Source organism: Gorilla gorilla, chromosome 10 (genome assembly GCF_029281585.2).
Source record: "Gorilla gorilla gorilla isolate KB3781 chromosome 10, NHGRI_mGorGor1-v2.1_pri, whole genome shotgun sequence".
In the NCBI taxonomy this organism is placed as follows: Eukaryota; Metazoa; Chordata; class Mammalia; order Primates; family Hominidae; genus Gorilla; species Gorilla gorilla.
In genome coordinates, this window is record NC_073234.2 from 148717339 (window position 1) to 148740979 (window position 23641).

The window sequence follows — 23641 nt, forward strand, 5'->3', positions numbered from 1 at the left end:
CTGAGCCTCCACCCCTGTGTCCCTGGGGCTGCCCTGAGCTTCTACCTTGCTGTCACTGGAGCTGCCCTGAGCCCCCACCTCGCTGTCCCTGGAGTCCAGAAAGCCCAGGGCTGGCCAAACCCCACCCCTCATACCTCTCCTGGCCCCTCCTCCCAGCCATCAATCCACTGGAACAGCCATTATGTCCCTTCATTCTCTAGACAGGTGCCTCAGGAAGGCACAGAAAGGGGTCACACCACTTGGTCATGGTGCCTTACCTGTGTCCACTGGACTCAGACTGGTCCTTTAATGGGATGAGGGCAGAACAGGCTGTGGGGCCACATCCCATTGTCAGAGAGGCCAGGGATAAAGCCAGAAAGGAGACAGGGGAAGGAAGGGCCTGTGGGCAGCAGTTCCTCCTCATAGGTGCTGAACAGAGAAGGTGAGGAGCCTCCAGCCTCCATCCTGGCAGGACCTGCAACCACTGCTAGAGGTCCCCTTTTGGGAGATCCAGTCCTAGCCAAGGGCCAGCTCCAGAGACTTTGGTCCATTTTCTCTAGAATGGACATGATACAGCTGTCTGAGTCAGGACTCTAGAATGTTCAGGACTGAGCCCTGCTGAGGACAAGAGGGAACAACATGCCATGGAGATCCTTGTGCAGCCTGAGCCTCTGACTGTGACCAGCTAGCACCCAGTGCCTCTTTGCTGGGTCTCTGGGCCCTGCTGGTTGCAGGAAAGGCCTCAGCCCAGGGATGGGATGGGCCCAGGCTCTGCATGTTTCCTGGGAGGGCCAAAGGGTGGTGCCTCCCATAGCAGCCCAAAGCACAGTAGTCACTGCTGCCGCTTCTGCCCTGAGTCTGGGGGAGCCGGCATGTGGGGAACATGGGGGCTGGTTCTCCTGCGACAGGGAGGCAAGCAGCTGTGCCCTCCACTCCACACCACCCTGCTGGCAGCACATCCTTCAAGCTCAGGATTGCTGGGAAGCTGGTCCCAGTGCCCTCCTGCTTCTCCTCCAGGCCTGGGGATTGCCAGGGATGCATGGGGCCACAGGTGAGCAATGCAATAGTTGCCAGACACCAAGGCTCCTGTTCTCTTTGCCACACTACCCCATTCCCTCCCTATCACAATGCTCTTCTGCAGCCTCCGTCAAGATTCTCCTGTTCTCCCGACCCCCACCGTCAGGTCTCCCAGCCATGGCTCCTCCTCCTGTTCCACCCATGACCCCACAGGAAGGTTGGTATTTGTGCCTTTGTCTCTCACAGAGCAGCTTGGGAGCTCCTGAGAGCAGGGCCAGAGTCTGACTTCTCTGGGTTAAGGGCTACTGATCTCAGCCCAGACCACATGTGGCTCTCCCCTGAGATGGGCACGTGGCCAGGTGAGCACAAGGTCACAGACACTCCAAAATCCACAGTCCACACCTACGGCTACCATAATCGACCCAGAAATTCAGCTTCCAGGAATTTATCCTAATAGCAGCCAGGTGAAGGGCAAAGGGCAGAGGACAGGGTTGCCCACCCTTAATGCTGCATATAAAACAGACACACTAGAAACCGTCCAGATGTCCATCTGTTGGGCACTGCTGCATGATTAATGTATACCCACATCATGAAACACTGGCCCCGGGTGGAAAGGCTGATGTTCATCTCTGTACTTTGACATGGACAGATGCCCAGGATACATGGTTAAGTGAATACAAGGGGGGAGTTCAAAACATTAAACTTTAATTGACTACAACATTTGTGTCGTAGACACAGTGAATTACAACCTGGAGGGAAAATCCACCCTACTCTGCCCTGCCTAGGCCATTCGCAGACAGGTTTGCCTCCCAGTACTCAAGGGAGAAGCCCCTACACACAGACATCTCAGAACACTCCTCATACCTCACTCAGTTAACTTGGTGGAAAAGTCTGGCCGTGTGCACGGGCAGACGGCAAGGCAGCCAGCAGCAGAACACTCCCCTCTCTAGAATGGCCTTCTCTGCACGAGTGCCCCGGAGCCCGACTGATCCAGTGCTGCGTGAGTGGGACAGACCCACCTTTGACTTCTGATCTCACGAACATTTCTCAAATGCTTTCTCTACTACAGGGAATTGCCAACCAAACTATTCAAACATGGCAGTGGGAAAGAATCTCTGCTTTTCAGCAGAGCCCCCGGGGGAACTCTGGGGACCTTCCTTTTGTATTCAGGATAAAGCTCCGTAACTCCTTGTGTTGACCAGGCAGACCATCCACACCCGCTCCTCCTGGGGTGCTGTCTGGCTCCTGAGGATAGCTCAGCCCAGGCTGCTCCCTGAAAACTCAAGGAGCATCCTGGCTCCCCAGAAGGCATCACCAGAGGCCTGGCTATCAGAACACTGCACCTGGAAGACAACACAGTGGTAAACACAGAGGCTTCCTTTCCAGGCTCAAGACCTGCCCTCCCACCTGGGCACCTCCTGACCTTGGGAAGACCCCCCCGCCAACCAGTCCGGACTCAGGAGGGAATGTTGCCCCACAGCATCCCTCACCCCAGCTCCCAGTCCAGTAATGTCCAGCCACAAATCATCTTTGCCCCTTGTTTATCTTTGCCTGGTGTATTCACTCCAGTGGCACTAGCTGAACCCTCCTCAGCACCATGAGCTGCAGATCCAGGAGTAAAGAGGGAATCCTTCAGTGCTCATAGGGAAGCCTCACCTGGCTGGAGGGCAGGGCCTGGCTCAGCTCCATGGCAGACACAGGGCCAGGGAAGGCAGATGGGGCTGGGGCCAGCTCTGGAGGGCTGGAAAAGAGACAGTGTAAGAATAGGCCCTATCTCAAGGGGACACTGGGTGACAAAATCCACCCAGCTGTGCTTTCTTCCTCATCAGGAGACATTCTAGTACTTGACACTCATCAGAACAGACTCTCTTCCTGCAGGGCTGTCATGTATGTAGGGTGTTAGGAGGGGAACGTGTTACACAGAGAGCAGGGTCACCCGGTGGGTCATAGGGGCAACTGCACAGAGGGCTCAGAGCAGGGTCATGGAAGAGCCAGTGAACAGAAATGTGGAGGAAACAGAGACCTCAAAGGAGGAAGAGGCCTGGGGTGTGGAGACAAGATTGTGGGGAGCAGGAGGGAGAGCAGGGATGCACGGCACAGTCACTCAGGACAAGGGGCGGTGGTTCTTCAGCAAGGTCAACGCATACTAGCATGTGACATGGCCACGGCACTCCTGGGCATGCACCATGAGAAATGAAGGCAGGTGTGCAGACTATACACATACAGGATGTTCACAGCAGCTTTATCTGTGATGCCCCCAAATCCCCATCCACAGGACAAGGGTGAAGAAGCTGTGGCACATCCACGCAATGGCACGTGGCTCCCCAGAGAGAGAAAGAACTGTTCATGCATCCAAAACACGGTGACTCTCAAAGTCGTCATGCAGAGTGAAGGAAGCCAGACCAGAGCAAAACAAAGACCCGAAAATATACCGTATTTACATGAAATTCTATAAAATGCAGCTAATCCTTAGTGACAGAAGCAGATCCATGGTCCTGGGTGGCCAGGGAGAGGCGAAAGGCAGGAGGAGGGTACATTGAAGACCTTCATCACGGTGGTGGCCTCGTGTGGATGTGAAAGTCACACTGAGAAAATTCAGGTGCTCTGTCTACACATGTACAGCCAATTACACCTCAATGAAGCCACTTTTAACGAAGGAACTGATGTTTTCAGGTTGAAGCATGGCCTTCAGGTCGGAGCAGGGAGGCATGGGAGTTGGGGGAGCAACAGAAGGGGTCGAGATGGCCATGTGGAGAGGTCAGGCGAGACACACAAGGGGACACCGTGGCCATGGCAGCCTCTGCCTGGTCTCAGCTCCCAGCCATGAATGGAAAAGTGAGTCCATCTGTGTGGTGTACATTTTCTCACAATCAGGCTGTTTGAGCAAGCAGACCATGTGATTTAGGGACTGCTCCGCCTTTTCTCCTATGTCCCCCTGTAATTCTGCCCTCACTAGCATGAGCCTTGAGTCAACCTGGTTTCAGCTCCCTGATGAGGGAGACCCCACAACCTGGGGATCTGCTCTGCTCCTGGTGGCCCTAGTGTAGAGAGGATGGGGCGTCTGCTAGAACAGGGGTGGCGGGGGTGATAGCCTCCCCACCAGAGGACCCCAGGCCACCCTGCCACACTCCTCCATCCCCCCTGTCTCTGCAGGATCCCACCTGCTGGGCTGGCCCCGAAGGCCCTGGTCATCTTCTGTTTCTACAGCACTGACACTATCAACAGCAAGTGCTCACGGAGGCTGTTCAAGACCCCAAGTCCCTTGAAAACTACAATTCAGAATATAAAATCAGGATCTTGATTCTGCCAGAAACTGACAGTGTTTGTTCAGGGAAAAGAAAGGCTGCTGGGGTCCAGGGTGATTTGGGGGTAAGGGTGAACCCTGATCATGTCCAATGCATGGGATGCCCACATCTGCTCTGATGTTTTGGGCTCTCCTGAGAGAAAAACTACCCTTTTCTTCGTAGGTGTAGGCTTGGGGGGACTGTTACAGTTTTCAGCAATCCAAAGGAGAGGACCCTATCTGCACAGTCTGGGATGGTGAGTCTATAAACTGGGCATTACCCTACCTTGTGGCCCGTGGAAAGGACTGTCCAGGCCTGTGGCTCTTCAGGGCTTACCTCTGGGTGAGGATGAATTCAGGAGCTTGCAGTGGGGGCTGTGTCACCAGGAAGCTGCCCACCCGTAGCTCTGTCCGTCCACTGCTTGTGCCCAGACCCTCCTCCAACTGCACGCTCTGGGGATGGCCGCTGGGGGGGCCAGCAAACCCTGCATGTAATGAGATTCCACGGCACACTGGCAGGAGAAAGGAGCAGAGCCCACGTGTGACACAACCAAGACCTCAAAGCAGGGAGGCGGATGCAGCCTCCGGCCCAGCCAGCCCGCGCCACGTGAACCAGACTCACGGTCCCTGGGCCTCAGTCTCCCTCTCTGAGGAAGGAACTGTCACAACCATTGATCTCAACAGCCTTCCAGGCTTCCAGAGACCAAGACACGGTTGCTTCTGCTGACTTTAAATGCTGCTGTCATCGCAGACCTCATGTGCCCTCAGTGCCAGTCAGAGTCTGCAGCTTGCTCCGTCCTGCTGGTGCGGAAGGATGTGCCAGGAGCCCTCAGTTTCCTCTTGTGGCTGGTTCACGGAGTGCTCGGCCACCAGCCCTTGGTGGTTTCCACTTTTACCTCTTACTAAGGTTACCAAGATGTCACTGAGGTATACCTCAGTGTCTCAGGAAACTAGCTGTCACTAGTTTCCCCTCCCTTTGACTTTCCAGACCGTATCTCAGAACATCTCTCACTCTTAGACAAGCTACTGTGGTTTTGGTCAATTCTGGGTGGACATTTAGGAGAGCTGTGGCCTGAAAAGGCAGGTTTTTTCCTGCCCTGAGTCTACTAGGCTGTAAAACAAGCATTAAGATGACCCTGATCTCAAGACACGGAACAAGCGGCCTGGGGGTGAGGCTTATGTGGTCCTCCTTCCTGTACAGCAGAGTGACCACCTAACCTGGTGCCCAGCTGCCCAGCACCTTCTTAGGTTGAAGGGACCTTCCTGACCATGTGCCTGCTTTCTGCTATTTCCTCTTTCATGCAGACCTTACAGACACTCTGGAGAGAGGAAATAATGTTCAAACACTAGTTTGGACATTCTAGTTCCATCCATCATAGTACAGCAATAGATTACGCATTCTCTTTCCAAGAGAAAGGGAAAGCCACGAGCACAATGTCCACAGTCGTGCAGTCAGGACGCAAGTGCAGCCATGGTGATGGGGTGTCTGGCAGGGAGCTGGGGTGTGGGGCAGGGGCTGAGATTCCCAAGGAGCTCGGGAGGGAGAGCATCCGGGTACCCAGGCAGCAGCAGGGAACCCGAAGGCAGGGGTTTCAATAGACAGAACAAAGGAGTTCGCTGATTCCCACAGAACATCCCCCCTCACTTGAGCAGGCCCCAGGCCTGAAGACCAGCTCCTCTTGTCCCATTGTGAAGACACCCATTGACCGTCCCCACTCCAGCCTCGTCAGTAAGTACAGACAGGCAAATGTGAGTGTCCAACAGTTAAATAAAAAGGACAGCAAAAAATGAAAGGTCAGTATGATCAAACTGACAAGCCCTCTCCTGAGGAGCGAGCCCTAAGATCCCTTCTTCTTTCTGGCCCTGCATCAAGGAAGGGCCAGAATCCACAGTCCCAACAGTCCTGACTTCAGACAATGAAGCACGTTTTAAAAAATTATTATTAGGAACCTTAGAGAAGTGTAAGATATTGCATCCATAGAAAGTAACAATCTATGAAGGAAGAAGAGTTCAGAGATCAGTAAAGAAGGATTGAAATTCTCTTAAGATATACAACTGTTGGCCGGGCGCGGTGGCTCACGCCTGTAATCCCAGCAATTTGGGAGGCTGAGGCAGGTGGATTACTTGAGATCAGGAGTTCGAGACCAGCCTGACCAACATGGTGAAATCCAATCTCAACTAAAAATACAAAATTAGCCAGCGTGGTGGCACATGCCTGTAATCCCAGCTACTTGGGAGGCTGAGGCAGGAGAATCGCTTGAACCTGGGAGGCGGACATTTCAGTGAGCTGAGATCGCACCACTGCACTCCAGCCTGGGCAACGAGATCAAAACTCCGCCTCAAAAAAAAAAAAAGATATATAACTTTTAAAGCAAAAAATCAGAAGACAGAATTTAAGAAATACCCAAAACGCACATCAATAAAAAAATACAAGATAAAAGGTAAGTTCTTTGGGAGACTGGTCCTGGAGTTCCAACATCCAAATAACATTTGTGCTCTGAAGAGAGAGCTGAAAACACGGAAGCAGGAACTTATCAAAGATACGATCAAAGGATATTAGAAAAAAATGCCCAGAGCTTACAGGAGACTTTATTCTTTTTTTTTTTTTTTTTGAGACGGAGCCTCACTCTGTCACCCAGGATGGAGTGCAGTAGTGCAATCTCAGCTCACTGCAACCTCCACCTCCCGGGTTCAAGTGATTCTCCTGCCTCAGCCTCCCAACTAGGTGGGACAACACGCACCCACCACCATGTCCAGCTAATTTTTAAATATTTTTTAGTACAGATGGGGTTTCATCATATTGGCCAGGATGGTCTTGATCTCTTGACCTCATGATCCGCCTGCCTCGGCCTCCCAAAGTGCTGGGATTACAGGCGTGAGTCACTGCACCCGGCCAGGGGACCTTATTCTTTAAGATTAAAGTCTTAACAGCAAGATGAAGTAAAAAGACCCACAACCTCGGACCCTCAGTGTGAAATTTCAGAACTTTAAGACCCCCCCTCCAAAAAAATAAGAAAAAAAGAATCTAAGAGCTCCAAAAAATTATGAGGGGGGGAAAAGCATTTCAACTCAGAATTCTGTCCTTGCAAAATTGTTAACCAAACTTGAAGACAGATTAAAGACATTTTTAGAACAAATGGGACTCGGATAATTTATCTTGCAGGCACTCTTTCTTGCAAAGTTAATTGAAGCTGCTGGCTAACAAAACAAGGGAGTCGAAGAAAGAACCAGACCTGAAATTCAGGACACCCTGGAGTAAACCCAGGGAAGCAGCATGGGAGCACTGGGGACAATAGCTTCACTCCAGGCCTAGGGAGCTGTCACTTGGAGGGGAAAGGGAAAATGGAGGGCCCCCAACAGTGAGTTTTCAGATGGGATGCTTCAAATGCTGGAAGATGTTAAAAATGTGATAAAAGCAGACAATGTAAAAAGGAAAAGGAAAGGCACGGAGAAGCTCCAAGAAGAAAAAAAAGCTGAAGAGAAAAGATGTATGTACCCATAGAATATTAAATATAGGTGAATTTGGCTGGGCATGGTGGCTCACGCCTGTAATCCCAGCATTTTGGGAGGCTGAGGCGGGTGGATCACTTGAGTTCAGGAGTTCGAGACCAGACTGGCTAACATGGTGAAACACTGTCTCTACTGAAAATACAAAAAATTAGCCGGGTGTGGTGGCAGGTGCCTGTAGTTCTACCTACTCGGGAGGCTGAGGCAGGAGAATCGCTTGAACCTTGGGGGCAGAGGTTGCAGTGAGCCGAGATCGTGCCACTGCACTCTAGGCTGGGTGACAGACCAAGACTCCATCTCAAAAAAAAAAAAAAAAGGCCAGGCGTGGTGGCTCACGCCTGTAATCCCAGCACTTTGGGAGGCTGAGGCAGGCGGATCACGAGGTCAGGAGATCGAGACCATCCTGGCTAACACGGTGAAACCCCGTCTCTACTAAAAAGTACAAAAAAATTAGCCGGGCGAGGTGGCGGGCCCCTCTAATCCCAGCTGCTCGGGACGCTGAGGCAGGAGAATGGCGTGAACCCAGGAGGCCGAGCTTGCAGTGAGCCGAGATCGCGCCACTGCACTCCAGCCTGGGCGACAGAGCAAGACTCCGTCTCAAAAAAAAAAACAAAAAAAAACAAAAAAGAAAGAAAGAAATGTGGGTGAAGTCATAGCTCCAGTTTCCTGCTTACAAAGTGAGAAGTCTCATGCTTCTGGTGTACTGGATGGGCAAAATATACATCTAAATACACACTCTTCAAATGACTTTACAGCTTCAACGATAACTTACACACTAAAATCATGGGATCTCTGCTACGGGCTGAGAGGGGGTGCACAAGCGGGGAGCCTAAGGAGCTCAGCCTTCTCTGCCGCACCCGGTGTTAACAGATAAATCAAGTGGACTGCAGTGGAGAGCACAGGGTGGCAGCTCTTTCCTTTCAACTCTTCCTCTTCAGTGATATGCATACACACACACACACACACACACACACACACACACACACACACACACACACACAATAAAACAGATGAGAAATAATCTGGGATGTTTGTGGGAAGAGTCTTTGTTCTGGCTACATTGGTTCCAGGTCTAATCAACTACCATGGGTTCAAGCCGTGTGGCCCTACCCACACTTCTATCCCCTCAAACAGGACCTGAGTAGTCACAGTTTCTGGTGCTGAAACTCATGGTCTGTCTGAAGTGGACCCACCTGTAGGGCTGGGATCTCCAAGGGTGGCAATGGACACAGCCACAGCGGTGTCTGCAGGGCCCATCATGAAGTCCAGCCCATGGCTGTGGACCAGCTGCCCAGTCTGGAAGGAAACTTCCTTGGAGGACGCCAGTGCAAGAGACATCAGCCAAGATTCAGGGGCAGCCAGAGAGGGGTCCAGCATGTCATTGCCAGCAGCCAGAGGGCAGAGGCCAGGGCCAGGGCAGAAGAGGGGGAGGGTGGCAGGATCATGGCCAGGCCCCTCCTGGTACATCTCGCCACCTGGCAGAGACCTGGGGGACATGGAGAACACTGTCTCTTGGTGGGCAGAGCCTCCCTCAGGGCAGGGCAGGAGGGAGCACAGGGTGCACAACGGTGCTCAAACAGTGCTGGTGTGCAGTAGGAACTCAAGAGATACTGGCTGGTATTAACTCAATGAAAAGCAAAACAGACGAAGTACTAGAAACAAACCACAGGGACAGCTGGGTTTGTCTTTAGGTGGCAGGGCTGCATGTGTTTCCTTCTAAGTCTGTTCCCCCGTTCTCCAAGACAGACATGAACTCAGGTGATGAGTCAGGCTGCAGGAGCACGTGTGGGGTCAGAAGCCGCCGCCCCCACCCCAGTCCCTGACGTGGGCTCCTTGCTGGTGGCTTCCCTCTCCCTGGGGTCTGACCTGATCCCAGTGTGGGGGTCCTGTCACCCTTATGCCTACTTCATGCCCTAGTCTCCACCTGAGGAGGAAAGGGAACTGAATAGGTGAGATGATTCCATGGCCATGGAGATGACAGTACCTGACATCCAGTGGCTTTGAGACTGTCTCATCTGCAGGAAAGTCCGGGGCTAAGGCCAGTGGCTCCCATGGTCCTTGGGTGGTCTGTGGGGACTGTGGAGGCCCCTTTTCCTCACGTTCGTCTGAAAGTGATGAGATGGGAGGGGAGACTTAGTGAGGCTCTGGTTCCCAACCTCCTTCCCATCAGGTATGAGCAGCCCTGCTGGCTGGAAAAGGCTGTTGCCATGGGGCCATCCCAATATTTTTGCTTCTTGTCCTGTCTTTGGTACGAACCAACAATCCATAATTGCCAACCCAGGACACCCCAAATCCCGGTGCTTGGTTCACTTCTCAAATTGACTCACCAACTCCTCCTCTGGCCACACGATGCCCTCCTCTCCAGCCCAGCTCCTGGCCCGGCCACACAGTGACCTCAAAATGCATAGGGGCAGCCACAGCCCAGCCTGGGCATCTTGAGCCTCAGACCCTCGGACCCTGTGATCTTGCTCCCACAGAGTGACACCTGGAACCTACTGATTGGAGGAGGGCTACCCCTGTAACCTGTGTGACTACCTAGGCCTGGCCCTTGTCAGAAACCAGCTTCCCAACCACAAGGAGACTGGGGCCTTCAGGCCACTCACCTGACCACTGAGGCCTGTCCACAAACCCAGAGTCAACACGGGGGTTGCCTGAGGGCTGCAGGAGGTCAGGACCCCTCTCCCTTGCACCAGGGTCTTCAGCTGTGGCCTGCTGGGCTGGCTTCATGTGCCGGGGAAGGGCTCTTTGGCGGCGCCGGTAATTGGCAAACCAGTTGTACACCTGCTCAGGGGTCAAGCTCGTCTCCAATGCCAAGTTCTCCTGCCCCCAAACAACAAGACTTCTAGCCCTGCTTCCATTCCCTCAGGACAGGGGGTGTGTAGAAGTGGCTCAGACAGCTCATTTACACCAAGAAAGGGGGTGACAGCCCAGCCTAACCTCTCCAAGAACAGCAGAGAGTGGTGAACATGAGCAGAACATGCAGGCCTCACCTCCCTGGGCTGATCCCCATCCCCTGAGCAGTGAGGCCCAGGTCAGGCTGTCTGCACAGCCACATGTGCACGTCCCCCTGAGTGGGGCCCTTGCTAGGTCCACCCAGACAACATGCCCAGGGCCACCCCAAGCCCCTGGAGGGGCAGCGCCTGCAGAACCACACTGCCTGTGCCTGGCACAAACCCACTGTGCAGTGGAGAGCATGTCGGCCGGCAGACGCCTCAACCCATCGTCCCGGTGCCTGGCACACAGTGGGTGCTGAGTGAGCAGCCGTGGGGCCACATACACAGATGTTATGACTCCACGTGAGAAAATGAAACCCTTTATGTGGCAGACAGGACAGTCTGCCAATCAACAAGGTCCCTGTCCAGAGGAGGGGCTGAAACCACCAGCACCCTGGCGGATGAGGCCACTGAGGAGCCTGGGGTGGGGGTACCCCTTGGGGGACAGGGAGGCACCAGGCAGGGATCCCCTGGGTCCTGGGTATCTTCTATTCTTACCCTCTCAGCCTTGCTGGGGTTGGTGTTCACCCCCACAGCGAAATTGTGCAGCCTCTCACGAACCTCTCTGGGGAAGTTCCGGCTCTTCAGCCCCTCCGGGCAGAGGGAGGGGGGCGGGGGGTTCCTGGGTAAGGACAGTGAGGAGGTGGTAACAGACAGGACCCCTCCAAATCTGTTCCCTTCTCCAGGCCCGGCCCTCTGCAGAAGGTGACACTTCCTTCCCTGTGCCTCCTCCTGGGGGATGCCTCTCTCTGCCTCCAGTTAGTGAAAACTAGAGTCTCTCCCACAGACATGCACAAACCCTGACAAATACTGTTCCAGAACATCTACAGGCCACTGTGAGGAGCCCTCTGTGGGCCCTTGCGGTGCTCCTGGGTGCATCTCAGCCCATGGAGCCCCGATGGATGGCCCTCCTGGACATCCTCACACGTAGACATCCTCATCCATGGAGGCCGCGTGCACAGCCTTCCTCGATGTACTCACACACAGGTGTCCTCAGCCCATGGAGCTCCCATGGATGGCCCTCTTGGACACACACACACACTGTTGTCCTCAGGACCTGGCTGCCACCCTGTGTGCTTTTCCATTCAGTGCTTTCTGTTCATCGCTGGTTTCCAGGCATCAGCCCTATTCCTGCATGAGTCCTCTGAGGCTTGCAGCACTCACACCCCTGCCACCCTGCATGGCCATGCCAGCTTTCTCCCTTCGTCTCTCACCCCCAACACCTCCTCCCAAGACTTAATGTCCTTGGGTGATCTGGCTCTCATTTCACCAAGATGTTCTCAGAAGAGAAGCACCACTTGTGCCCCCAGCAAACCTGCCAGCCCTTCTGCACTCCCCAAATGCCTGTGGGGCCCCTGGTGAGGGGAGGCTCCAGCCGTGGCACCTGCTCATCCCCCATCTCACCAAGAACGCTCCCCTGAACTAATTCCGTGCTTGCCATCACCAGTATTTCTTCTAGTAAGTCATTCTCATGAGCTGCTAAGCTCTGTAAATTTCTCACCTCCAGTGGTTACCCCATGAGTCTGCTCCAGTTCCAGCTAAACTTCTCAAGGAATGATCTTGGATCACTGCCACTGTCTCCTTGTCTCTGTGACACACCTGGATCCTTGCACCTTGCCACTAAAAGCACTTGCCCAGCTCACACAATCCGAAGTTCATTTCTCAGCTCTCCTCTTAACTGGCACCTCCTCAGCCTCACTGGCTTCTGAACTCTGCACTGCTGGATTTCCTCTTCCTCTCACTGGCCACGTCTCAGCTGAATCTTCCTCATCCTCCTCTGGGCTGCAAAGTCCCAGAGGTCTGTCCCCTGAACACAGAGGACCCCTTTCTCTGTGCGCTCCCAGGATTTCAGTGTCAGTCACAGAGATGACAAAGGGATGCGTGTCTGAGCAATACTGGAGCTGGACACTGGGGGTGTTCCAGCTGGTTATGCTCCTCTCTAGTGCTGAGCAGATTTGAATATTTCATAAGAAAAAGATGATATATGCACCAATATTACTTGTCTGTAGAAGGCGTGTCATCCCAGTGCCTACTTGGACATCTAAAATGCATCTCACACATCATGAATCCCAAAACAACTCCATCCCCCCTCTCCAAACTTTTCCCCAGCTCCTGTGCACCTCAGTGAAGGAACCCTCATGCTCCTGGTGGTTCCCACACAGGCCAAGAGCCCTGGAGTCTACTTTAGCCCTCTCTTTACCTCCTGCCATGTGTACAGCCCATCAGCAAACCCCCCAGCTCCACCTCCAAAATCTACCCTGACACAACACTCTCCACTTTCCCCAGCCACGATCCCAGCCCTGGGCCATGCCTGGAACCTCTTAGAAACTCCAGCATCTACTCCTGATCCCTGTATCTGCATCTTCTGTGACTCAGATGCCATCCCTTCCTGACACCACCCGGGGACAATCAGCATGGTCATAACCCAATCCAGCAGCTACCATGGCTGCCGGCTCAATGTCCTCCTGCTGCTCATCAGCCTTTAAGGCAGGGTGAGCGAATCCACTCCAACACCTGCTTCTATGGCCACAGGCTAAGAATTGCTTTTACATTTTTCAAGGGCTGTGAACACATACACCCCAAAATACTTCCCATCTGCCCCTGAACACCAAGCTTCTCTGATCCCAAGTCTTTGAATGTGCTGCCCCTTCCCAGAAACTTCTGCTCACATGGCTGACACATCACCACACTCAAGACTGTCCTCCAAGCCTACGACCAGCCTGCACTGACCACCCCATCTAAAGCAGCCAACCTTGCACAGCCCTCTTCTGAACATATTCTCTGCATAGCACTTCTCACTCTCTGAATTATGTGACCTACTTTATTTTCTTGCCTGTTGACTATTGTCCACATCCCAATGTCAGTTCCATGGAGGCAGAGCCTGGCCTTCATCCCCAGCACCTCCCAGAACCCAGCAGGCAGGGGGTGCTTAACAAACATGTCGACAAGATGACACCACTGCACTCTGGCAGGTGTCAGCATGCCCATGGGGGGCTACAATCACATCCCCTGAAGACCCCACAGCTGATTTACTGCTGGGCTTCTGACGACTTGTCTTACTCTGTCACTCTATTTGATGGGTACCACGCAAGAAAATTCTCTGAGCCCAAAAGGTATCCATGTCTTCTTCCTCCAGTGACCAGCATTCTTACCGACCAGGCCCTGTGGCTCAGGAATCTTTCATGACTTGGGCTGTCAGGAGTTCACAGCAAGATCTACAGCCCTTTCCTGACCAGTGGAGAGCACCTGAGATGAAGAATAAGGCTCCCCGGAGTTTGAGACCAGCCTGGGAAATATAGCAAGACCCTGTCTCTACAAAAAATTAAAAATTAGCCGGGCATGGTGGTCACAGCTACCTGGGGGGCTGAGGTGGGAGGATCGCTTGAGCCCGGGAAGTTGAGGCTGCAGAGTTGTGACCGCCCCACTGCATGCTAGTCTGCGCAACAGAGCAAGACCCTGTCTCAATTTTTTTTTTAAAGGCTCCAATTTCTCAGTGTCTGGGCTAGCGTCCTGGCTTCGCACCTCTCTCTCATGTGGAACCTCAGGTTACCCTTTCTGTGCCTCCGTTTCCTCATCCATAAGTGGTGATGATGGTGATAATAAAAATTACTAGTAACATTTATTTAGTGCTGATAATGGTGGCGATGATAAGGACTACCACTTATTTAGTGCCTATCATGTGCCTGGCACTATTCTGAGCACCTGACATGTAACTCATGCTAACACTGGCAACATTCTCACCCTTAACTCTTTGAAACACCTTGCAACCTCTCAGTGGCCACCCAGATCCCAGATTGTGGGGATTAGATGACCTGGGGACACATGTTGAGCTGTTCCCACCTGCCCTCCATCTCCACTGTCCCTGGCCCAATAGCCCCCTTTCTGGCCAGTCCCTGGGTGGATGCTGGGCAGAGATGATGAGGATGACCACCTCCTGGCCTTAGCCTCAGTCACCCTGTGGTCAGCCATCCGTTTCCAGCCATCAGCTGACTGAAGTGGCTGGTGGAGAGTGTATCAGTGACCAGCATCCAGCACAGGTGTGACACCCACTGAAGTCATCTTATGCTGACTACGCTGTGACTATTACTGCTCCAGCGGACATTTCCTGTCCCTATCTCCTCACCTCTACTTTGCTTCAGCCCCTCTGGGCTTTGCATGGTACATCTAATCCCTTGGGATCCCCATGAAATATGCACAAGTAAATGCTTGTAGGTTACCTCTTCCTGCAGCGGAACTTCTGCACTGGGGTGAGTGCAGCCACGCCCAGCCTCCTCATGACCAGACGGTAGTGGATGTCGTTCCAGAGCTGCACTAGCTCCTGGCTGCCTCCTGGGACCTGGCACCCCTGCCAAGAAGAGTGTACTGAGCTCTGGCCACCTGCCCACCCTGGAGCACTGTTGGGACCTGCGTCTGCCATCCCAAACCAACTCAGCCTTGGGGAAGGCAGTGATGGGAAGAGCAGGGTTCTGGGTTCAAATCCACTGATTTTACCAAGTGCCAGTGTGGCCACACAATGCAGGCATGAGTCAGATGGCCCCCGCTCCATTCCTAGCAGGCTCAGCGGTGTGACCCTAGGCCTGCCAGGTCACCTCATAGACCTTGGGCAGATGCACTCACATCAGTCTTGAATGGGCCCCTGCCTTTAAACCTTCAACCCTCCCCAAAACACAAGATGAGCACAGCTCCCAGCTGTACCTCAAAGGTAAGGCACATGTGGCAAGGGGAAAGTCCAGTGACTCTCTTTTGGCCAACAGCAAAGGGGAGGTGGAGCAGTGGTTATAACCAGATGGTGCGATTTGAGGGCCTGATGTCTGATTCAAGTCTAACATGAAAGACCTTTGTCTCCCAGCAGCAGTGCTGGTCCCTCAGGTACTCGGCACAATCTAAGGTGAGGGGGACGAAGGGGTCCCTGTCTGTGGCCAGTACACCCATCCACTTAACTGGACTTTGCTGATGACGGAGGATGCCTGGTGCTGGTCTCCCGTGATTCCTGTGTGGCTCCCACCATTTCCTTAATTCCAATCATCTGCCACAGGAGTGATCCCTGTGGCCCCACACTGGCCTTTAACTACGATGTTGCCTGGACCATCCTGGTGAGGGAGGTGCTGAGAATCATTCAGCTTTCTCTCTGAGGCATCAGAGAGGCCCAGTCTTGCTCGGCAGTGACCCCTCAGAGCCGACGGCTCTGTGCCCCACTCTCCTCTCAGCACGCGGCCTTCAGGGAACCTGCATGGGAACCTCCCCCTGCCCTGACGTGGGGGCAGGAACACCCTGCACAGGCTGGGGTTGCCGCCCATTCTTGATGCGGTGGTCCCTTCATGCCTCCCAGGTCTCAGCCACAAGTCACCTCCTCAGACGTACCTGTGGGTCACCCTGACTGAGCTTCTAATTCCTCTGCAGAGGGTTTTCATCACTGATGCCAGTGGTTGCCTTCACGGCAGTCATTACAACTCTAACTCTCACTCTCTCGTTTGTTTACTTCATTTATTTTGACAGATTTGAAAGACCTGGAGCCCTGCTAGGTTCTAGGTGTCGTGCTGTGTGTCAGCCAATCATGCAGGGAGAAAGGCTGTGGTGGCCCTGCCTCGTGGACCTTCAGTGTAGTAAGGGAGGCAGACTGACAAACAACCTTCTAGTTACAAACAGAGGCAGGGACAGAAAAGGGGTAACAGAGGGGCAATACTGGAGAGTGAAGGAGGCACCACCTCCCCGGGCTGACATTTAAAGTAGAAACCAGAAGGGTAGGAAGGCACTGGCCACACGGAGAGCCAGGCGCCAGCCTCTAACAGAGGAAAGACACCTGCAAAGGCCTTGGGACAGGGAAACATCTCGGGAGTTGGAACGGCAAGGAGACTGGTGTGGCCACTGCAGAGGAGGTTGGGAGGAGTCAGAGGTGAGAGGACAGCAGCAGGCTCAGGCCCCGGTTCTGGGAGCCACTGCTCAGGGGCACACTGTGACACCATTTGCATTGTAAAAACTCCCTCTGGCTGCTGTGTGAACAGGTGGAGGGGGCAGGAGGACACCACACTAGCTTGGTGAGGGGTTGGAAGGAACCAAGTATCTTGAAGGTAAACTCACAATGAATTATGTATGGACTGTTTTACAGGGTCAAAGAAAGGAAAAATAGGCATTCAAATTCCTTTTTGGAAACCCTTTGGGCCACATTTTCTGCGATTCAGAATTCTTCAGATTTCAGCAAGTAACGCAGGCATCCAGCACATGACATGCACCACTCAGCACGACCTGGGGCAGCATCCTGTCATCAAGCATACTCTTATTTAGGCAGCAAAACATACAGTGGTCACATTAGTTGGAACAATAAACACTATAAATAGCCTCAGATCAGCACAGGTCAGGTTCAGTGCCTAATGCGTTGAGATTGAAGGTACCAGCAGGTGAGTGAGAGATACTTTTGGTTTTCAGAGTTCTCCATTGCAGACTTGCAGCCGGGGAATGAGAAGCGGTCTGTCTGAATGCCTTGCTAAGATGCTGGCTCTCCAAAGCCAGGACTGCATTTTATTCACTCACTTTATTGGCATCTTGCCTGTCACAGATCACCACTCAATAGGGATTTGCCGAATGAGTAGTTTTAACTCAGGTTACCAAACTAGTTAGAGCTTAGTAATGTGAGAGCGGACTAAGCTTACATAAAACCTGCCTCCCAGGTTTTTCCAAGGCCTGGGGGTGGGCCTCTGGCCAGTGGGTTCCTACTAACTCCTGGGTACTGCTGCAGTGCCGGAGATGGGTGGAGGCTGCCTAAAGAAGTTGCTACCTCTCTCTGTACCCCACCCCTGTAGCCCAGGCCTACCTCCAGGAGCCGGCAAGCCGCCTGCTGCTGCTCCTGCTGGTCCAGGACACGGGCGCACGCCAGGGCCACATCTGCGTTGTCCAGGAGGTGCAGGCGGAGCTGGCTGTCCAGAATGGCTTTGACCAAAGGTTGCACTTGGGCAAGGTCATCCTGGAAGTCCCGGCACAGTCTGCCCGCAAGGGTCACCAGCTCCGCCGGGGGTGCACAGGTGTCCTCATGCTCCTTCAGCAGAGTCAGGAAGCTCTGCATCCTGTGTTGGGTCGTGGCCACTCTGCCAACACAAACAGTCACAAGAATGGCCACCACTGACCACGTCCTTTCTGTCAGTCAATCGCCCAACCCACTCTGCAAAGCAGGTGATGCCACGGCTCTTGTGCCATGGACACTTGTAGAGTAGGAATAAGACCTCACACATCCCGAGAGAGGGCAGCACCATAGCAGACACCCTCTAGAATTTCCTTCTAATCCCCCAAATACTTTAGTCCTTAACGAACACGGCTGTGCACCAAGCACTGGGCTGGGTACTGTCTGCAACAGCTCCTCCACTGCTCTGGGCTCAGTAGGGTTGGGACCTTGTGTGCAGGGGTCACCAGTGGATGCCAAGGCCTTTCATCTGAACCCACATACATGCACTTGTTTTAACAGCAGAAACTGCTCATGCCAATACTTAATCCAAACAGTGTCAAAGACACACTTTGCAATCACACGCTTGGTCCTGCATCCACACAGGAGGAACCTTTACTTGTTCTAACGGTGCCTCACCTAAGGACATTCAGGCAGCTGCCAGTGACTGCTTTTCCCAACAGAAAACCTTCCCCAATCGATCTTACTTCTGCGGAATACACTTTTATTCACAGAAGTGGGGGCAGGGTAGTAGGTGTTGCCAAACTGCTTTCCAAAAGGTTTGTAAATCCTCACAGCCGCGAAGAACCAGGTAGGCTGCGCGCTCCCTGGCGAGGGGTTCTTTCCGCCTGCATCATCTCCCGTGCGCCCGCCAAGGAGACGCGACCTCGTCTACTCCACCCCTTCCCGGGCTCTAGCGCCATCTCACCCGGGTCCTGACTCGGGGCTCTGAGTTTCCAGCTGCCACAGTGGGCAGGAGGCCCTGGACCTGGGGTCCCTTGGGGGAACAGAGGCTGCAGGGGCCTTGGAGGAGGGCAGAGGAGGCTCCCAGGCCTGGGTTTCCTGCAACGCCGACCCCCACCGGCTCTGGGAGGGGCGGGGTTCCTGCCACTTCAGGAAGGAAAAAGGTTCCTGTGGGGTACCTTGGCCTGTCCGCCCGGTGCCTTGAGGGGCACCCGGCTCCAGCTGAATGGAGGGGAAGGGTCGCGGGAGGTGGCTCTGCTTGGCTTCCTGACTGTGGCGGGACCCCCGCCCATGGCCCCCAGCCCGCCTACCTTTCTGACACGCTGCTCCCTGCGGAGGCCGAAATTCCTGCCTGGGGCTCCAGCCTGGGAGGCTCCACCCTCAGCCCCACCCCGGCCCCCGCACCCCTCACCCTCCGGGGCCCCCCTTACCCTCAGGGACTCCTGCCCTAGCGCCCCTCACCGTCCGGGATCCCCCCTCACCCTCCAGGACCCCCCGCCTCCGCGCCCCTTACCCTCCAGGACCCTCCCCTGCCCGCGCGTCCCTCACCCTCCCGGACCCCCCCCGCCTGCGCGCCCCTCACCCTCTGGGACCCCCGCCCTCGCGCCCCTCACATTCCAGGACCCCCCTGCCCCCGCGCGTCCCTCACCCTCCCGGACCCCCCTGCCCGCGCGCCCCTCACCCTCCGGGACCCGCTTCAGCGCTGGCGCACGTGCTTGGCGCGCACCCGGGGCTGGCGAGGAGGCGCTGGGCAGCACAGAAGGTGCGGGTGCTACAAAGTATCCAGGCCGCAGCCAATCCCCGCGAGGCCCCTCCCACAAGGCGTCCCGGGGGCCGGCGCCCCTCAGCCCCCGATGCGACCGCGGAGTCCGGGGGAGCTGAGGGGTCCGTGGGGGATCTGGTGTCCGTGGCATCTGCGGGTCCGAGGAGTCCCGGACGTCCCGGAGGACCTGGGGTTTCTGGGGTGTGCAGTGCGGGGTCAGAAAGGCCTGGAGCTTTGCGTCCTCGAGCGCCGGAAGGAGCAGGCTCTGCGGGGCGCGGGGTGCGGGGTTGGTGGGGGAGGGCGCCGCGACCCCCGCCCTGCGGCGGAGCCGAGGGAGTCGTGACCCACGGCTGACCCCGCGCCGCCCGCCCTGGCTCTGGCGCCGGCGCAGGCGCAGCTGAGTCAAACTGGGGTCGCGGCTCAGTGGGGCGCAGCGCTTTCCTAGCGCGGGGGAGGAGGGCGCCTCTGGAACGCAGACCCCCGGGGGACGCGCCTGGGTCCAAGCGGAGTTCCGACCTCAGCCTCGGCGGGGGGCTCCACCCAGGTGGGCCCTGCGGGTGGCTCCCTCAGGGGAAGCCTAGGGCAGCCTGACCACGGCTGACCTCCGTGACCACCGGCGTTCCCGGCACCACGGGGCGATCCTGGGGCGGGAGTGGGGTCCTCGCAGACCTGGTCAAAAGGTAGCTGGGAAATGACTGAACACCCCAAGTCCTGGCACGGGTGCAGTCCAGCCTCTGCCCTTGTGGAGTTTATAGTTTTTTGTGGGTTTGTGTGTGTGTGTGTTTTTTTTTTATACAGTGAGTTCGGAAGTTACCCGGAGACCTTGAATTGTTTGTTTAGAGGCAGGGTCTCGCTCTGTGGCCCAGGCTGGAGTGCGGCGGCGCAATCAGAGCTCACTCCAGCCTCAACCTCTTGGGGTCAAGTGATCCTCCTGCCTCAGCCTCCCAAACCACAGGTGCGCGCCACCGTGCCCGGCCTTGAGTTGGTTTTCAAAGGTAGTAAAGGTCTAATTGGAAGGAAAAAAGTCAATACACGCATAAGACGCAGGATAAACATTTCAGTGTTTGTTCCAGTGAAGATGAGAAAACAGCCCAAGCCTCTGGTGGAAGATTTGAGAAATAAACCACGGTTCAGACAGGGGATGGGTTCCTGGCAGGTTATTAGTAGTGATGCTGAGGTCGCTTGGGCCCAGCTGATGATCGCGATACATTGTACAGCAGAAGGCTGGGTTCTAAGACAGAGGTAGGAGCCCACATGGAAAGCAGAGATAAAATGATGCATGCCACATCCTAAACCCTGGTGGGTCTGGGGTGATTCAATTACCACTTTGTTTCAGTATCTTTTGTAGGCATTTTAATTTTCTTCTTTTTGCTTATCCACATTTTCTTTTTTTTTCTTTTTTTTTTTTTTGAGATGGAGTCTCACTCTCTCGCCCAGGCTGGAGTGCAGTGGCGCGATCTCGGCTCACTGCAAGCTCCGCCTCCCGGGTTCACGCCATTCTCCTGCCTCAGCCTCCCGAGTAGCTGGGACTACAGGCGCCCGCCACCACGCCCGGCTAACTTTTTTTGTATTTTTAGTAGAGACGAGGTTTCACAATGTTAGCCAGGATGGTCTTGATCCCCTGACCTTGTGATCTGCCCACCTCGGCCTCCCAAAGTGCTGGGATTACAGGTGTGAGCCACCGAGCCTGGCCACTTATCCACATTTTCTAATTTTTATAAAATAATTTTGTGGTTTTCTATTTTTAAATTTCTTTTTAAGAAGTGGAAAGAACAGGACAACAGGGTTGTGGAGAAGCAGTACTGAATGACGGAGTCTATTGGGACTGGAGCCCCCTGTTGGGGGTGGAGAACAGACTGCAGCTGTCTGAGATACAGAACAGAGTCGAGCAATAGTCCTCCCTTTACCTCCTGCCATGTGGACTAAAGATTGCTCGCTACCCATTAAGCACTAACGAATGTAAAACAATGGGGCCTAAAATGTCGAAATATCTACACTGTTAGATTTAAATGAATTCAACACATTTTTAATGTATTTTTATTTTTTTAGGCACGTGACCTTGCTGTGTTGCCCAGGCTGGCCTCTCTTAATTGTCAGACTCGAAAGTCTACCTTCTTTTTTATTTATTTTATTTTTTTTTGAGATGGAGTCTCGCTCTGTCACCCAGGTTGGAGTGCAGTGGCGCGATCTCGGTTCACTGCAACCTCTGCCTCCCAGGTTTAAATGATTCTCCTGCCTCAGCCTCCTGAGTAGCTGGGATTACAGGCACGTAGCACCACGTCCGGCTAATTTTTGTATTTTTAGTAGAGACAGGGTTTCACCTTGTTGGCCAGGCTGGTTTAGAACTCCTGACCTCAAGTGATCCACCCACCTCGGCTTCTCAAAGTGGTGGGATTACAGGCATGAACCACCGCGCCCGGCCTCTACCTTCTTTTTTAAAACAATATGGAGCTTCATGAATTTGTGTGTCATCCTTGCACGGGGACCATGCTCACCTCTGTGTCATTCCACTTTCAGTACATGTGCTGCCAAAGTGAGCACAAAAGTCCACATCCTTGGATAGTTCAAGTGCAGTGGTGTTTACAACTAACTGATCACAACCACGTATGGAGTTCTTTCTCTACTCCCACTGCTTCACTTGACTAGCCAAAAAAGTCTGCATTCTTAACTTCAGCACTTCAGTGTTTAAATTGCAAGTGTTCTAAATGAGGACAAACCTCCCCCTAACTTTTTTTTTTTGAGATGGAGTTTTCGCTCTTGTTGCCCAGGCTGAAGTGCAATGGCACGATCTCGGCTCACCGCAACCTCTGCCTCCTGGGTTCACGTGATTCTCCTGCCTCAGCCTCCCGAGTATGTGGGATTACAGGCATGCACCCCCATGCCCGGCTAATTTTGTATTTTTAGTAGAGACAGGGTTTTACTATGTTTGTTAGGCTGGTCTCGAACTCCCGAACTCACGTGATCTGCCTGCCTTGGCCTCCCAAAGTGCTGGGATTATAGGTGTGAGCCACTGTGCCCGGCCGAGAACGAACCCCCTTTTTTAAAAAAATTATTTATTTATTTATTTATTTATTTATTTATTTATTTATTTGGGACAGAATTGTGCTCTGTTGCCTTGGCTGGAGTGTAGTGGCATGATCTCGGCTCACTGCAAGCTCCACCTCCCGGGTTCATGCCATTCTCCTGCCTCAGCCTCCCAAGTAGCTGGGACTACAGATGCCAGCCACCACACCCGGCTAATTTTTTGTATTTTTAGTAGAGACGGGGTTTCACCGTGTTAGCCAGGATGGTCTCAATCTCCTGACCTTGTGATCCGCCTACCTTGGCCTCCCAAAGTGCTGGGATTACAGGTGTGAGCCACCACGCCTGGCCAACGAACCCTTTTTAAGCATTACTTTTAATAAAGGGCAGTACCAAAATTTGAGTTACCAATGCCTATTGTAAATATAGGCTGTCTCCCCTTTTCCTCCATGCTCTTTAATGTGAAATGCAGTCAGTAACACATGACACATTCTAAGGCATACTTACCCACTATTTGTGGATTTTCTCTTCCTTCCTGGACCCATGCTTCCTCGGGTAGACTGTCAGTTCAGTTACTTAATAGCTGTGTGAACTTGAGCAAGTTACTGACCCTCTCTGTACCTTTTCTCCTCTTTGGCATAATGGGGATAACAATAGGGCCTCTTCCTTGGTGGGACTGAGATAATTAGAGTCAATATTCAGTAAGTGCTCTTTTTGTCATCATTTTGCTTTCTATATACACTATCTTTAGCACATGCAAAATCTGGTAAGTTTTCTATCATTATGTGTCTTTTAAACAAATTTCCTGGGAATTCTTGCATTTCTTCCATCGTAAGCAGCTGAAACACAGAAGGCTGGAAGATGATTTACATCAGCCTCGTAAGAACCTCTGTTCCATCCTGAGCTGCTGTCTTCCATCCTGGGAACACCCACTATCAGTGGTGCTCTCCTGAGGGAGCCCTGCTGTATCCGCATCTTGAAGCCGCTGGATGGCCCTGGGATGAGTACCTCTTAGGAGACCTGTCCAACGTCTGTGTGCTTATTAGGGGGCTCATAGCTGTTGGGGATCTGTCATTCGGGCCCCTTACGTAGGCTCACAGAATTATAGAGAGCCAGTCTTCTGGGGAACACCAAGGGAGATACGCGGGCAGGAAAAGAGAGGGCGTGTCTGGTGTCCTGGGTAG

General features: G+C 53.7%; 1 protein-coding gene and 1 non-coding gene across 3 annotated transcripts; both read right to left on the reverse strand.

Annotated features, from left to right (window-relative positions):
* Window positions 1-1684: 1684 nt before the first annotated feature.
* Window positions 1685-19833, reverse strand: ANHX (anomalous homeobox). Of its 2 annotated transcripts, none has more exons than XM_031000970.2 (10): window positions 19356-19833; window positions 17588-17858; window positions 14997-15124; window positions 11278-11401; window positions 10390-10606; window positions 9771-9891; window positions 8980-9272; window positions 4617-4764; window positions 2653-2737; window positions 1685-2339 (listed from the first exon to the last, which is right to left on the reverse strand). In XM_031000970.2, the coding sequence occupies exons 2-10, from the start codon at window positions 17834-17836 to the stop codon at window positions 2253-2255; spliced, it is 1452 nt and encodes a 483-aa protein (XP_030856830.1). In that variant the 5' UTR covers window positions 17837-17858; window positions 19356-19833; the 3' UTR covers window positions 1685-2252. The 2 variants fall into 2 exon arrangements, with proteins under 2 accessions (XP_030856830.1, XP_055213789.1); XM_055357814.1 differs by having other exon boundaries at window positions 4617-4791; window positions 19356-19802.
* Window positions 19834-21873: 2040 nt separating this feature from the next.
* Window positions 21874-21977, reverse strand: LOC115933020 (U6 spliceosomal RNA). The gene has a single exon (XR_004069075.1). It is a non-coding gene; the product is annotated as a U6 spliceosomal RNA (small nuclear RNA).
* Between the last annotated feature and the right edge of the window lie 1664 nt (window positions 21978-23641).

What these genes read in the sequence shown, in the direction of transcription:
- ANHX (XM_055357814.1), bottom strand. Translation starts at nt 17,836, where the DNA reads ATGCAGAGCTTCCTGACTCTGCTGAAGGAGCATGAGGACACCTGTGCA. An exon ending in ACCCCAGCAAGGCTGAGAGG is followed by an intron (nt 10,607 to 11,277) that starts GTAAGAATAGAA and finishes GTTTGGGGGCAG; the next exon opens with GAGAACTTGGCATTGGAGAC. An exon ending in TGGAGATCCCAGCCCTACAG is followed by an intron (nt 4,792 to 8,979) that starts GTGGGTCCACTT and finishes TTCTCCTGCCAG; the next exon opens with TGTGCCGTGGAATCTCATTA.